The 17,416-nt window shown below is 43.7% G+C and overlaps 1 protein-coding gene across 1 annotated transcript in view; it reads left to right on the top strand.

The window, feature by feature from the left end:
• Window positions 1–1,972: 1,972 nt before the first annotated feature.
• Window positions 1,973–17,416, top strand: part of LOC119446566 (centrosomal protein of 104 kDa-like) — a 54,196-nt gene continuing 38,752 nt past the window's right edge. The window contains exons 1-3 of the mRNA XM_049664910.1: window positions 1,973–2,114; window positions 9,578–9,669; window positions 11,272–11,353. Coding sequence (XP_049520867.1) covers window positions 2,002–2,114; window positions 9,578–9,669; window positions 11,272–11,353 — 287 coding nt within the window. The 5' untranslated portion in view covers window positions 1,973–2,001. The remainder of the gene's footprint in view (window positions 2,115–9,577; window positions 9,670–11,271; window positions 11,354–17,416) is intronic.

The raw sequence follows: 17,416 nt of genomic DNA, 5'->3' as shown, positions 1-17,416 counted from the left end.
CTAGAACAAGGCTGTGTCTAAGAGAACGGTCATTAGACTTCGCATAGGACTTCGCACATTCGTGTGATATTTTTCATTTTTCCAGTCTGTTTGTTTTGATTTATTTCTTCATTTTCAAGCATCCGTGCATCTCAGACCACTTAGAGGTAATTCTACAATTCGTTTACTCAACGCGCGGTGCAATGCGACACTGAACGACGTGGTGGCGTCATCCAACAATGTCGCCTGTCTAAGTTCGCCGGTTCTTGGTTCATTCGGCTACTTGCGTGGCGCTTGTCACACGACACGTGATGGACGACTCGTCGAGGAAGCGCGATGCCTCGACTGCGCTCAAGCTCTCCGTTGGCCGCTGAGCCAGATACTAACTCATGTGTGAAATGACTATCACGAGAGAAAAGAAAACAAGAAGAAAGAAGGAAAAGAAAGAAAGAACATGGGAGTCGGATCACGCAACCGTCATTTAACAGGAAAGAACATGGATGATGAGCCGGACGAGACGCATAATTTGATCCTGGCTCGCATAACAATGGCTACGGAACGGTAAGCGAATGCCTTGTGCCAGAGCTAGTACCCGGGTCAAGCGATGTCGGCAGAGTGCCACGAGTGCGCCTAGTAAGTTGACTGTCCCCGGAACACACGTCGCTGGCAGGACAGGACTGGGTAGACCAGTGGATCAATTGGAGAGGTTGCAAGTCCGGCTTCTTCATAATATCTGGTGGAAACACAAATTAAACATAACTTTCAATCTGCTTAACAGCCGCTAAACAAGAGGTAGAGAGAGAAAAAGAGAGAGAGAAAGTTTAGGCGCCAAGAATAAAGAAAGAAACGAAAAAGACATACAAACGAAGGCATGACAAGACATACCCTGAGTACCTGAACTAAATAATATTGTTTAATTTAACCTCCCGGAACTGCGCATTACGTTATGAGAGGCACCTGAGTGGAGATTTACGAATTAATTCTTAGTACCTGAAATTCTTTGACGTGCACATAAATCTTAAGTGAACGAACTTTTATGTATTTCGTCTCCATCTGAATACAACCGCCGCGGCCATGGAACAGATTATTAGAAAATTCAGTCTCAGCTAAATATCATAACGCCTAACGTTAACTGAGAAGTATGCGCCTAAGTACCGCCGGAAGCGTTTGCGTCGTTTATGTAATGAAAGTTTCTAATCTTAATTAGACGGTTGGAAATGAACTACAGTAGTAGCTACAGGGAACACAATGAAAATGGCTGCTTATAGGCACTTACAGGCGAATATGCGCGAGAAAAAAAAAAGAGGAGATACCTAAAGTAAAGGAAGAAGAGAAGCGGTAGGTGGTGTTGTACAGCTATGTAGTTCGCGTTAAACTCGTCAATCAAAGAGAGCAAAAATGAAAAAGAAAAAAAAGAAACGCTCAAAACTATTTTTCAGTTCCACATTCGCTTTCAGCAAACTGGAAGTCTACTGGTTCAGCGAGGAATGCAGCAGGGCGGCCACACATAAAAGAAACAGACCACGCAGAGAGCGGTCGCCTATGCGCCGTCGCTAGGGGCAGCGGAGTGGGATTGGCCGTGCGGGTGAAAGGGGTTCGTGAGAGGAAAACGGAAGAGTACTACAGCCCCCTGGCAACCGTCAGCCGAGAGAAAAAGAAAACGAGGAACAGGGGAAGAGAGAGAGAGAGAAAGTGGCGTCGTGTGGGACGCACTACAAACCGGCGGGACGGTCGGGCCAGTGCACGCGCGCGCTGTGCTGCAGTTTGGTCGCAGCGACACCAGAGCTCGGTGCGTTGTGGTGTGGCCGACGCGCCGCCAGTGTTGAGGGCGGGGGGGACTCCAGCGCGCGCCACAGGAATGCCTCCTGCTGACGGCGGCGCGACTCGTGAACGTGGTGACGACGTGCCACTCGGCGGTGACGCAGTGCCGACGACGACGACGGCGGCGGCATTGTTGTCGTAGCAGTGGGTTGCAGAGAGAAGAGAGAGAGAGAGAGCTGTCGTTGTGGTCGCATCGTAGCGATGCCGCGCAAGATCAACTTCAGCGTGGTCCAAGTTAGCGCCGAGGACGAAAACTTCCCCGCCTCTGAACTGAACCTGCACGGACCGACCGTCAAGGGATGGCTCTCCAAAAAGTGAGACCAACGTCAATTCTGACGACTCGCTCGTTTATTCTTCGAAGATTGGTCGAGAACGTCGCGTCGTAGCGCTGACTGAGCTTGGTAGAGAGACTAATTCAGAAACAAACGAAATACCGCCGCGAATAAAGCAGCTGGAAAGTTTAGGCGCATCGTACGTAGGTGTGCGTAGAAGCGTAAACAAACCATACTTCTAATTTAGTGGCGGCTCACGTTCCAAGATTGGCAAAGACATGAGCTTACTTCTTCACATGCATTTTATTACTCATATGTCATGGTTTCCAGACGTCTGCCAACACCACGTTTCCGTGTTATCGCTTTCCTGTAAGGTATATAAGTTATACCAAAAAGCAATCATTCCGAAAGATTACGGAGAACCTGATGAAAGTGTTTTGTTCGATTAATTGGTATAGCTAAGAGCACGTGCTTCACTGTAGAAAAAGGCACGCAGAGTATGTGCATGCATAAGTGATTGTACAGTACATTGAGCGTCTCCTCAGTTTTTTAAAAATATTTTACGGCTGCGTAATCAGACAGACTGTTATAGCATCTTGCTTCGTGCCGGGTTCTATCTAGTTCTACTGAGACGTTCGCATATCCGCTGAGGCGTGTAACGACTTCGTCGAGCCTGTTTTGTAAACACGTGAACTTGCAGCCACGCTTTTTGCAAATACGACGTTGTAAACGCAGTGTTACGTAATGCTTTAAGCGGCAACCTCAAGGGAACCTATGTGTGACGCATTTCCTGTATAACTTCGTTTCGCGCCACGCCGTGTGTACGCTGTAATGGATCGACTTAAATAAATACATAGAACACAGGTGGATAGATAATAGATTGATTGACTGGGTTATCGAAAGAAACTCTCTTTATTTAATTAGTTTTATCTGTATCAGCAGAGGTCCCGCGTGCTTTCTGTACTCAAAATTTCTGGTGATTGGAAGGAACACTCGTCCTCATCTTCAGATATTTGACGCGTCTTGCGCGGTACAGGAGCTCTGATAGAAGGCCCAACGATCGCTCCTGTCAAGAGCTTTTGGCGCGTACTGTATACAGTCGGCCACAAAAGTTTACAGGACACATGATTTCGCGTAAAAACGAACTACCGCGATGCCTGGGCACATTGCCTCGAATTCACAGTTTTTATGTGGCCCTTGCGACCCGACACAGTGACCTATAATATTAGACGCGCCATGTCCTAACAGAGGAAAGATTCACATTTGGCGAAGAACAAGTGTTCCGTAAATATTTGCTGCCTACTGTAGATTACGAAATATTCGAAATCGAATAGACATGCCTAATAAGAGAAACAATATAATAAAGTACCGAGACCGCCGTGCCAGTGGCTTTAAAATAATGTATACATTTCGCCACGGCCCTCAGGCGGTACTGGCGAGCACTTCCGAGTCTAAATGTGCGTGTAAATACCGCATCAAGTGAAGCTAGAAGCCCTAACGCCTTTCCGAATGATTGAGTTTGCTTCTCTCCATTGCACCTTTACCGAACCGCTGAGGGCTTTGATCACTGTTGAAGTGATGACGAGATGCCAAGTGCTCACAATAGCATTTTAGATTTGCACGTGGTGGTGATGATGATAATAATGACGATGTTGATGATGATGGTGATGAGCCTCAAACATGCCACGTGCATGCAATGTAGAATGTGGCAAGGATCGGACGGTCAGAAGAAAGTCAACAAAACGGATTGGAGATCTAGAGAATAAACGAAAAGCTAGCACGCAGGGCAGGAAAGTGGAAATGAAATAAGAGTGCGCACTTGAGCGATCAAACCGCAAGAATAGATTCTCTTACGTTTAGATGGTTTATTTCAATTATGTAGGGCATATCGGATTGCGTATTTAATAAGCAATGGACAGGGATTTAAATGAAGAAACATCTTCATTCAACAATTTACATGATTAGGAAATAAAACTGAGATAATTAAAATACGATATGAAGTTCAACGACCTGGATCTGCTCAGTGGGCTATGACGCACGCCGTAGTTTGAGTACTTGGGGGCTTTTTTAAGTGCACGGCACGCGAACACTGTTTTAATGCCGTCTATAATGCGGCTGCCGTGACTGGAAATCGAACCCGCGACCTCAGTGCTCCGCAGCAATACGCCATAGTGGATGTGAGACCGCAATAGCAACCGTAAAAAAAGAAAAAAAAGTCAAGTAAAATGGCGGCGCCCGTGATGCCATTACGGAAACAGCTTCATCTTCCACCTCACATACAATTATACTCACGTGACATTCTATCTGTAGGCACAGCTCCTGGTTTTGATAACTGCTGTAAAGAAACCGGTGAACTAGAAATAAGGGCGTGAACTTGAGGGGGGGGGGGGGGGGTGAGCGCTTTTGAAAATTTACTTTGCCGTATCGAAAAATGTAGTTTAATAGCAATATCTAAAAAAAGAAAAAAAAAAGAAAACCTGAGATTGTTGTTGCACCAGCTCACGCTACATGTGGATGTTGCATATTTGAACCAAGTAGGGCCTGCGTTGTCTTTTCATTCGCTTGCGTTTTCTTCAGTGTGAATCCCCAGTAGTTTTCTTAATCGGCGGTGACTGTTAACAGCTCTTATAGTTTCTCACTTTGAGAAAGGGTATTTTATTGTTATTTCAGCTCTTAGGGATGATGATGATGATGTCCAGGGCTAGGGGACTCTTAGGTGACTTGCTTTCATTTACTGTGAAAGCAAGCATTTTCCGAATGTGAAAAAAAAAGAACTATATTGAGGAACATTTACTTTTTAAGAGTGAAGAAAAAGCACTCTCAACTTTAAAAAGTCAGTAAAACCACCTTTCGGAAGAGAAAGCAACAAGGCGAACTTATTGTTTTGTTGTTTAATAATTGCTGAGGAACGGGAAGGTAAACTACTTCAATACACAGTTGGGAAATTGATGCTACCTCTTCGCCCTTTAGTAAAGTAAGCTATTCAGCTATTTATTGCGAGCATGAAAAGCAAGCGAATACAAGAAAAACGACAGGGACAGATTACTCCCAATAAACCATTATTGCGGAAAATTCTCATCAATATATTTAACATATGCTAAAAAGGCATGCGCAGAAGCATTGGTCAGGGGACACCACACGCTGAATCAGAGAAGTCTGTTACTCGAATCAAATTAACTTTTTCCTAGTTTAACGAATACATCACTTGATAGATTTGAGGCTACTTCGTCGAATGTTAAGCGCCTCAAGCAGTTCACTTGCCTGTCGTCCCTCTTATATTCGCCCGACTTTCGCGCTCGTTTCCACCCTCCCGTGCCCCCTATTTATAAGACCCAGATGTGCGGCGCCCAACCATAAACACAATCGCATATCGCTGCACATTGCATTCATTTTCACTGTTATTCACATCAGTCAGTAAGCGTGCATGTGTCAGTGTCATACTGTGAAAAAAAAAAAAAACGAAAAAGAAAGAGGGAGGACGGCAAACAAGCCCCAAACTAAAAAAAAAGAAAACAAAGCAAGAAGAGCTTCGCGCTTTTATCGCGCTAATAGCTGCTAGTAAAATTCTTGCGCAACGTCTAAATACAAACAAACAAACAAACAAACAAAACAGACAGACAGACAGACAGACAGACAGACAGACAGACAGACAGACAGACAGACAGACAGACAGACAGACAGACAGACAGACAGACAGACAGACAGACAGACAGACAGACAGACAGACAGACAGACAGACAGACAGACAGACAGACAGACAGACAGACAGACAGACAGACAGACAGACAGACAGACAGACAGACAGACAGACAGACAGACAGACAGACAGACAGACAGACAGACAGACAGACAGACAGACAGACAGACAGACGGACGGACGGACGGACGGACGGACGGAAACAAACAAACAAACAAACACACAGAAAGCGAGCAAACAAATAAACAAACAAAAAGACAGACAGACACAAACAAACAAGCAAACGAACAAGAATATATGCAGACAGAAACAAACAAACAAGCAGACAGACAGAAACATACAAACAAGCAAGAAAACAAACAAACAAACAAATAAATAAAAAAAAAAAAAAAAAAAACAAGCATGGCTTCTGCGTAAGTGACTGCCGTGAAACCGACTTTAACCCGTCGTGGTGGCGTAGTGTCTTTCGCGTTCTGCTGCTAAGCCCGAAGGGCGCCGATTCAAATTATTGCCGCGGCGGATGCCTTTCGATGGGGGTGAAATGCAAAAACGCCCGTGTACCATGCATTGGGTGCACGTTAAAGAACCCCCAGGTGGCCGAAATTAATCGGCAGTCCTCCACTATTGTGTGCCTCATTAGCATATCGTAGTTTTGGCAAGTAAAACCCCAGAACGTATGTTTTAAACCAACTTTCATTTTAAGAGCGTAAAGTGATTAATAGGCAAATGTGCAGTAATCTTATATTTAACAGACAGCTACGGTTTCCTTGCCCTCGTTTGTTCGCGCTTTTGAGAGGGCTGCAGGTTTATCTGTTAATAACTTTATGATATTGCTGGAATTTTATCTTCGTTTGACGTTTCTTGTTTCTTACAATGATCAAGTTTACATTCAAAGTAAAGGCATCTACATTGGTCCATGTGTCGCGTCAGTTTTACGCAAAATGTTTTCATCTGCTATTGACCGAGAGATGGTTCAGACCTTTGACGATAGAAAGGCGGCCGAAGTTTTTAGATATGTTGAAGAATTTTTAGTGATTTTAAAAGTTGACCCTTCTATGACGCCCGCTAATACATTGGATTAATCTTTAGCGCTATTTGGACCGCATAGAAAATAGCTTTCATTTATGCGTGAGCTACCGAGCTATGATAATTTCCAGTTTTTAGGGTAAATGCGGACTTTATCTGGGCGACACATCTGCTGGACGTACTGTCTACGCTCGCGCAAGGAGCTTTTGCCGTCTTACTCGGCGCACACTAAAGTTGTTAAGAGGGCAATAGCTTCTACGTAACTTTGAGGCGGCGTTGGTAAGGATTTGTTTTGACAAGATGCAGGAAAGTTTTAATCACCAGGTCGCATGGCTACGATTTGACGATTACTTTATTCCTAGTTGTCTAGTTGTCTTCATTTGTTCATTTCCGGAGATGGCGATCCCCTGGCGCAGGAGAGATCGCGACGGGTGCCATCGTTTAAAAGCTTGCCGAGCCGAGTAACTCAAGCGATGTTGTGTATGATGTTAAGAGGCCCACGAATCATGTATACTCGTCCTTACACTCTACTGCTTCTTTCCACGCGCAGACATATATCTCATCCGGCAATCTCTAATCGTCGTTCTCCGTAATGACGCAATCACCCATCACATTGCTCGCACGTTAGGCCACTCTTCAGTCATGTCTGCGGGGCTGCATGCCACCGCGATACACACTTGCTGGGAATGTCTCTGCACCATTATATTGCCCCATACTATCGTGCGCGCACGACATCCACCCACCTGTTCTTTACACCTTTGCCTAACCCGAAGACCTGCGATGTGCTTGACTTTTAAATAGAATGATATAATACAATGATATAATGTTGATACACCATCACATACTGTTACTACAAAACAAAGAGATAAAACGAACAAAAAGAAAAGGAAAAGGCGCAAGGACAGAAATTAGAACTGATATAATAGCAGCTTGACAGGATTTCTGCCCCAGTTCTTCTGGCGCAGAGTCAGCAAACGGTGAGAAAAAATACTTATACATATCAATTTAAAACATAGAGAAAATATTACATGTACAAACATTCGTACAAGAAACGTGCAAGGACATTCAAGTATACGAGCACAATTTCTATTTGCGGTTGCTTTTGCTGTGTGTTAATGAGCGTTGAAAACAAGGCCCAACAACACTTGAGCACTTAATTATGATACTCTTACCGCGCATTGCAAGGCTTACAAACAAACAAACAAACAAACAAACAAACAAACAAACAAACAAACAAACAAACAAACAAACAAACAAACAAACAAACAAACAAACAAACAAACAAACAAACAAACAAACAAACAAACAAACAAACAAACAAACAAACAAACAAACAAACAAGCAAGCAAGCAAGCAAGCAAGCAAGCAAGCAAACAAACAAACAAACAAACAAACAAACAAACAAACAAACAAACAAACAAAAAAACAATAAGAAAACCGGGGCAATAATGAAGCTGCGGAATAAAAATGAAAGGGTCAACTAATTGTCGACGCTAAAGAAGACAAGGTCGACGTACATGGTGGTTCAAATGATTTTACGATTAAATGTTGGTTATAAATGTCTATTCTGTCTCTTTCGGTCTCTTTTCCACATTGATTATTAACTCATATTGTATTTTATTCGTCACTTATTCCACGCGCAATCAAGTCGACCTTATCTTCTTTAGCGTCAGAACTTGGTTTACCCTTTCTTTTTTGACCAAGAGGCCAGGTGGGTTTATACCAGAGAACGTGCAGTCTATGGCGTAACGTGGCTAATTTTCGCATATATTGGCGCTAATTAAGCTCATACCGCAAATTTCATCTACTCTACGACTAATTCTCGCTTAGTTTAGGCAGTAGCGAAGCCGCCTTCCAGACACCATTGCGTCGCCCGAGCCATGCTTAGGCCAAGCGAACTGACATCATTTCTCAAAAGTATGTCCGCATGGCGGCTTTGCCTCAGTATGTCTGTATATTACGGCGGTGCACCCTTTACAGGAGTATAGTGCAATCTGGTGAATTTTCGGTTATATTGACGCTAATTAAGGCCGTGCCGTTAATTTTACCTACTCTGCGACCAAGTATCACCTTTTGTAGTTACCGGTAAAGCCATCTTCCAGCCACCACTGTCTCGTGCGATCCCTGCTCAAGTCAAGTGAACTCACTGTATTTCCCAAAAGTGGCTTACGGCGGCGTAGCCTCAGCATGTCTGTTATATCTGAGGCGATGCACTATTTACAGGAATGTAGTATAAATGTGGTTAATTTTGTTGCTATGTTTACGTTAATTACGCCCGTACCTATAATATTAATCTGTGCTTCTGACTTCGTTAAGGCCTACATTTTGATACCATTTGCGACTTGATACGACGCTCCGGGGGCGCGAAAGAGCCGTTCCTTTTTTTTTTTTTTGCTGTAAGCGGTTACAAGATACCCAGTTCCCAGATACGTCAAACCTGTGTAAATTCAGCTAAGAAGGCCTTGTCTTCAAAAAGCGCGTGGAGTAATGATCAGTCCTCTACATAGAGAAGGAAACATTGGTGATTGGCACAGCTTGTTCTGCCCACATGCACTGCTTTATTACGAGATAGATTTGCTTGAATGTCTCGACGGTTATACCTTCTAATACACTGCGTGCGCAGGCCAGTTCTTGTTTAAATTCTAGATTTTGCAATAAAACGGCCATTTCAGCGCTTTTGGTGTGCGTCTTCCTTTTTTAATGTGTGTTGCCGAACTTCATGCGCTGTCTTCTAAATATGCAATCTGTGTTCCCAAAGCCCTGCTCTGTCTGCTTCCCACAGATATTCAACGTACCCACAAGAGATTGTTATACAGCTGGAGACGAAATGCCGCATTTGTCGCATCCAGATTCTTTCCCATCAGTACTGCATAGGTAAGTTCATTGTCATGATTTTGCGTGCAACGACGAATGACATAAATCACAGCATTATTTCTATGACCTAATTAAAGCACATCAACTTCATGTGAGCTTTTTCATACTAAGACGTCAGCAGGGTTGTGAGGAGCAGGTGTAGGAGAGGGCGATGACAAAATTATTACGGCAGCTTAATTTAGATTGTGGGTGATATACACATCTGAGAGATTGTGGTTGATATGCACATTTAAGACACGTAAATGCGTACTGCGCAAGTTATGAGAACAAAAACGACGCAAACTAACGGGGCAAAGAAGAAATACAGTGTCGGTCTCCTTTACTTGTCTCGTTAGTTTGCGCTTTTATCGCTCTAACTTTTAATAATCAAATAACCCGTAAGCAAAGTCACGTTAGTAGAATTTAAAAAAAAGGGAAAACCGAAGCGCTAAGAATGATCGGATGGGGAGAGATAAAGATGAATGAGAAAGAAAATGTAAGACTGTCATTATTGTTGGGGCCCGTATTTAAAGAAGGAAGTTCTTACGTTAGAACTCTTTGTAAGAGTCTATAAATGCTAGTCGATCTCACGATGTTGGACGTACAGCAGGGTGGCCAACCAGTGGCCAACAGCACTTACGAACGAAAATATTAGTGAATGCTGATCTAGATTTCATTATTTTGGAATAGAAACGAAGCATGAAATGTATCGATGGGTTCGCGGAAACTACTCTGGTACAGTGTGGTCATGGTTGAACGGAAAATGCAAAGCAAGAAAAATAAAATGATATGAAATAACACAGCCATTCCAAGAACACGTATTTGGCTGTCGCAGCTAGTAGTTTGTTTCTTATGCTCTCGACGTATAACCGTAGACGCTAGCTTATCTGCGTGCTTTTGCATTTACTTTCGTGCCGTAACAACCTCAGCTACACTGATGCATGGTTCATGTTGCTTGCTAGTGCACCTTCGTGACTGACACCCTTAGCTCGCTTCCGTCACTCTTCCACTGATGCCTAACTCAGAGTTAAATGTTCGCACAGGTTGCTGTAATGCGCATTCGCGATGCGCATTTTCGAGCTGCGGGATTGCCATTTTCATCCTGAAAGGAACAGCTCGAAAAAAAAAAACAACACAGGATAGCCAAAGACAACCTTATTTGATTTCTGTTTCGTCTTCTCGCATTGTTGACGCACCCGCACCAGGTCCCCGTAGCATCACATAATGTTTTGACAGCGCTTTCTCGGGAGGCAAGCAAGTTGAGTGTATCGATAAAGACTGCAGTCACAAGTAAGCAGAAATTTCGCCTTGCAACGTCTGACAAAATTACTTGCGCAGAAAGGGCCCAAATCGGCGAAGGTATCCTGAAATGCGCGAAGGTACCCGGCGTTAAGCTGTATGGAAGAAATTCAATCAAGGAAAGTCCGATCTTAATTTTCCCCAGATTTATTCGACCTTAACTCCGTCTAATGAATGAGAACAGAGCTTAGAAAAAATTAATTTACCAGTGTACGTTGATTTGGTGGCGCTTTTTGGTGTCCCTTTAAGAGAGCATACGACGCCGATGCAGCCGTGGCTCGTGCGCTGAACTGGCTGTTCTCGTTTGGCGCGCCTTATTTACAGCCACCACAATCGACATCTACGTGGGCAACGTCCCCAAAGGTCTCGACGTGGCTCTCTACAACGCCCGGTGGACTCATTTAGGGTGAGTGCACCGCACGTCACGCTCCAACACGCCGCCGACGGCGGCCGCAGCGCGTTCCTTGGCGGTGCATTTCCGCTCGACCCTTTCTAAGCCGACTAACGTTCGGCTACAAAACGTGCTGTCCGCGCACGTGATTCATTACTTGCCTTCCTGCGCAGGGCCGCCAGCGGGCGCTTAAGCGGGCCCTCTCTCTCCTCCCCGTTATTATTTAGTTCGTTCCTTTGTTTACGCGACTCATTTTCAGAGACCGCAACGAAGTGCGTCCCCTTATCCAGCTAAGCCTTATTACCCACGCCAGCGTAACCACGACTTGTGCAGTGCTTCGGTCGTGAATAGTGGATGCGTGCCGGCGTTCGCGTGTACGGCTATGTTTTAAGAGACAGGCCGAGCGGCCATATGTAAGCGATTCATTCGTTGTTGGCGGCCGCGGCGCGCGGGTCATAACGTGACGCGAAGCTCAGTATCCACTGCGGGTCTCGTGATTATAGTTATTTATATAAGTCATCCAGGTTAACTGCGAAATAGAACGTAGGTCACGCGCGACGGGAAAGATTTTACACACGGGTCGTAAATGCAGGGCTCTGTAAGTTGTTTTCACACGTGTCGCTTATAGGAAGTCCCGCGAAGCCTGCTTCGTGAAGCATTTATACGCAGTCGTGCCAGTTTGACATCACTGGTCTCAGAGCAATTTCGGCTGAAAGCCGATTCCGTATTTTTTTTATTATTTAATAATGTGAATGCAATTATTGGGACACTATACGCACTTTCAGTTATCCATGTCCATGCGCAACCTAACCTAACCTAACCAAACCCTTTCCCCGTCCATTGACGTAATTTTTCCACTAGCTTGGGCCATGAATTTAGTGCTCGTGGTCGTTCCATCGTCGTCAATCTAGCTTCGTCATCCGACTCTCGTCACTCCATTGTCGTCACACAGTCGTCGACCCATCGTCATCATTTCAGTGACGTCATCTCGTTATCGTCGTCGTCGTCGTCATATCGCCGTCGTCGTTTCATGGCCGTTATTCCTTCTTCGTCATTCCACCGTAATCAAGCTGACATCATTCAAAAGTGATTATTCAACAACACATTCAAACAACACGGAAGAAAGGAAAGACCCCACATTGCTGAACTACCAACTCAAGGCGTGATCAAATACCAAAGAAATGCATGACTTATTGTGGGATCGAACCACACATCTTCCAGCACAGCAACCATCAGACCATTAGGCCATGATGGTTAGAGCATGATTACTTTACTCGTACCAAAGTCGCGCTATGAAACGTCTGCCGCGGGTGTCACGTGTCAGTTTCTCGCATCATTCTCTGGTGGCAACTAGCGCTTTGAGAAGCTGTGTTAGAATGCGCTGCCTTCGTGATCGTAGACATTGTGTTTGACGTATACCCACAATTGGGTGATGTCCACCCATAACGCTATCGAAAAAAAAAATCCCTCAGATGTTCGCGTCAACCATCCTTCTGTCTTGCTACAACGAATACGCCTTTATTGATGGTTAGTACACGACCACGTTCGACTTCAACTTTCACGTTTCTTTACGATTTATCATCGGTACGTCGTACGTACCCCTGGCTTGCTCCACATGCACAATCACTTTAATGTGTGTTTATGTGATGCTTGTTCGGTAAATTCTTCAGTTGCAAGTAAACGCTTTGTCTTGTCGTTTCTCTGTCTTACGTATTTTCGTCGCGCTTTAAAAAGTTGTGAATGTGAATGCCAACCAACTAGCCCGCTTATCCATCTTGTTTGCAAGTCTGTGTAACTCGGATGTGTTTCCATGCGGTGGCGCTGACATCGATGTTGAATTAGGGTGCCACCTGACTCGTAGCTTGACTGCAATGGTAATGCAATTACTGTAAAAAGTGGTGTTCCTCAAGGCTCTATTCTGGGCCCGATTTTCTTCTGAACCTTCATTAATGACCTCCCACAGTGTTTAGCTTCTTCGCAGTACATATATGCGGATGATACTACATTTCTTTCTTCCCACACCAACTTTGGCCATATAATGTGGGACATTCAAACAGATTTAAACTCTTTCATAATTCATCCACTATAAATAAACTAAACATTACTGTGAAGAAACCATGCTTTACGCTTCTTACGTGTCCTTAAAAAAAAGAAAGAAAAAAATTCAATTTATCGTTCTCTCTATATTTAGTCTCAAGAAGAAGACGAACTAAAGTTTAATAAAAGGGCCAGGAAGGGCCAGAAATCAAAGCTACCAGTAGCACTAACGTTTTTACGTGTTGTTATTGACTCTAAGCTAAAATTCTGTGACCATTTTCGTCGGTTAATAAAAAATCGCACCAGGACTTCAGGCACTCATTCGCGCTACAGCTTTTTTTGATCTCACAACTCTTGTCACTTTATATTATGCATTTATTCACAGTCATATTAATTATTGTATTGCAGCATCTATAATATCCATCTATCACCTCTCCTAACCCTTCAAAAACAAGCTATTCGCATGATTTACTTTGCACCTCGTCAATCGCACTCTCTCACGTTCTTTATTAACAATGACGTACTAACTTGATCCCAATCTTATTACTATAATATTTGTCTATTATTTTTCAAAGTTTTTCATCACTATCTCAACCTCGATATAATTCCATCTCACATATTCGTTAATGAAAATTGTACTCGTTTTCCTGTTAAGGGCAATCTACTTTTGCCTAAGGTACATACTAATTTTGGAAAACAATCTATTATTTTTTTTGCTATATGCCATATGTATGGCCAACTTAAACAACGTAACGCCCTTTCCATGTTTAAATTTCATTTAAAGGACCACCTATTTGGAATAAAAAATGTCTGTACTAATTAACTGCATTTTGTCTATGCATGTCTGCACCTACTGCTTGACATTTTTATCGGAGCGAAACATTATACCATGGTATTCATCTTATTGTTATTTTGTGTCGATTTTGTTCTGTATTTTGTGTACTTCTTTCTTTTATTTTTCATAATTTGTTTTTATTATATGATCATGTATGACATCAGTGTATTTCTACTGCTCTTTAATTTTTTCACCTATGTATTGTTAGGTTCGCTCCATTACTTGACTTACAATTCATCGTAAGAAGTCGCTTGCAGTTTTTACTTTGGGACCTGCTTCATGTATACAACTGCTTCTGTACTAATTTACTAATCGATCAAATTTGATTGAAGATTGGATTGATACATGGGCCTAAGATAGGACGTGTTTCGACGGTAGCAATGCGGTCTGTCGCTACATTGGCGCAATGATAATCGCACTAATGTCGACATGCACCGGTACTGCCAGATTTTTTTTTTTTGAGTAGATATCATGCTGACATGCAAGAGTGACTATTGTTTAGACTTTTCCTGCTGCTGGTGAAAGCTTCAAAGTGGCGCTAGTGTCTGCGAAAGCTGCAAGTTTGGTGGTTCAGACAGGATGGCAACTATGCGCAGTACATGGATTGGCCAAACTTCGTCCTTGTGGCTTAAAAATACTTTGTGACTTTGTGAAATGATAATTTTCAAGGAAGAATTGCATTTTAAGTACAATAATTCGCGATAATTGTGCATTTGCGCAGAAACATATTGCCTTTGTGCGTTTAGAAGAGTATGATTTCTAGGAAATTTATTATGACAAAGGCGGCACAACAAATAACGGCACAAGAACGCCTGAAGTCACAAGCAAATTCTTGTATCACCCCTTATTCCCATGGTAACTAAACGATCACAATGGCTGAGTTCCCTCTAGTAAATTTTGAAGGGAACTCGGCTATGAAGCCTTGTTTGATTCATCTATGGGGCTTAACAACGCGACACGAGGGATGCTAATATTGGTTTGTTGCAGATACGCTTATGTCAATGACTGCGATTATCTTTGACCACCTATTGCGGTTATTTACCGCACTAATACATCTAGGTGCGCAGGTAAGTTTTTGCATTCCGTACCTATCGGGATGCGGCTGCCATGTCCGGAAATCGTATCGACGTCTCCGTGCTCAGTAAGAAATACCTGACGTCTGCCGATAGGCCGTCGCTGCGAATGTTTTCTGCGGCCTATTCTGCAAGAGACATAGGAGTTCCGCTCCCTTTCGATGTTTAGGAGCGCGCTATCTCTCAGTGCCGCTGCTTCGCAGTTCAGCCAAGGTTGCTAGTTTTCATCAATACCGTGCAGAAACCTGGGCCCGTGCTCGCAAAATTGTTCTTACCCTGAGAGTGTTCGTAAGGTTTGATTGCAGCCAATCATGATGCCGAGCATATTATAAGCGAATGTGGCCGGCCGGCCAATGACAAACACGCTTGCGAACGAAAAGCTTCGTGAATTTGGTCCCTGGGAATTTGGCCAACTTCGCCTATAATATGCTCGGAATCATGATTGGCTGCAATCAAACCTTACGACACTCTTAGGGTAAGAACAATTTTGTGAACACGGGCCTTGATACCGGGCAGGAATTATGTAAGAATTATATTTTAATCGTTGTCTTTTTCGAGATTCGTCAGTGGTCCGAGCGGCAGCTGCCTCACCATGAGCCGGACGACCGTGAGCAGTGGGTGATTAGAGAGGAATAGAATAGGGAGAATGGAATTGCTAGGTTATACCTGCCATGATTTCTGTCTCTCGGCAATGTTTTGACTGTAAAACGAAATGTCACACTGATGTTCCAGCACTTAGCAACTTGCCAGTACATTTCGGACGCTATGAACTTGAGCTTAACGCGTGACATGCAAATGTCACGTGTAGCGCCACCAAGGCTGTCTATAACGGTGCATAGCGCGTATAGGAGTTCACTTGCATGTGCGAAAAAGCGTTATGCTGTATAGCAACAGAGACAGCGATCATTTATTGAAAGCGAGAGAGATCGGACACAGCTTGTTCGTTTTAGCCGGGTACTCCGCAATAGGGAGCGATGGAAGATTGGAGAAATAAAAATGGACGGAAGAACGATGGGTGAGGATTCAGAGACGTAGTGGCATGTTTAAAGTTTCGAGGTCAGTCCGCAGTCGTGCAGGAATTTGCTGGCATGACCCGCAATGTAACTGATGCACTTAATTGATGGCTGAGTGCTGAAAAAAATGAAATTCTTCAAGAATAGTGTCGCGCTCATGCATGCCAGATAAGAGGCGAGCGTCTGCCCAGTGCATGCTGTGCAGACATTCTTCTTAAGCGGGACGAAACGCTATACACATTTAACAGTTCTCACAGTAATCTAGTAACGTTGGTTCTCACTGCGCTGTAACTCTGAACGGCGGTCAGAATATATATATATATATATATATATATATATATATATATATATATATATATATATATATATCTTTACGAGTAGGTTCCGGCCATTCGTTATGTCGTAAATATTGTGACGGTTATGAGGAGCCGGCAGACACAAAGCAAAATATATTCTCTCTCTCTGCCACACACATTATATATATATATGCCAACAAACAATGATACCAAGGACAACATAGGGGAAATTACTTATACTTACTAATTGAATTAAAGAAATGATAAATTAGTGGAAATGAAAATGGATGAATAAACAACTGTCCGTAGGTGGGGAACGATCCCACGTCTTCGCATTACGCGTGCGATGCTCTTACCATTGAGCTACCGCGGAGCCATTTTCCCATCCACTTTCTGGGGTATTTATGTTTTACAACTAGAACTAATCCTGGGAGTGTCATATATATATATAGGCAGAAGCTACATCCACTATGGCGGATCAAGAACAACACGAGTGCCTCGCCGATCGTCTTCTGCGTCTTGCTGAGCGCCTGCTGCAGTGCGCGAGAGAGTGACCTGCTACAATGCATTAATGAAAGCGGCAGGCCAATGGCGCGCGGTTCTCACGGGTCTAAAGTTTTTTGAATTCGGACCCCGAGACATTTCTCCGCCACGCGAGAAAGAGTAGCAGACATGAGGCTGAAGATGTCCAAAGTGTTCTTTTTGTACGTATAGTCATTAATAATAATAGAACGCGCTTTCGTTTGGTTTCACGTGTTGCCACGCACGATTAGGCGCGCCAGAGCGTCCCTTCCAACGGCCGCGCACTTCCTGCTACCGCGAGC

The sequence above is a fragment of the Dermacentor silvarum genome, chromosome 3 (genome assembly GCF_013339745.2).
Source record: "Dermacentor silvarum isolate Dsil-2018 chromosome 3, BIME_Dsil_1.4, whole genome shotgun sequence".
Lineage (NCBI taxonomy): Eukaryota > Metazoa > Arthropoda > Arachnida > Ixodida > Ixodidae > Dermacentor > Dermacentor silvarum.
Note: the sequence above shows the minus strand (reverse complement) of the source record. Positions and strands in the feature narration are given on the sequence as shown.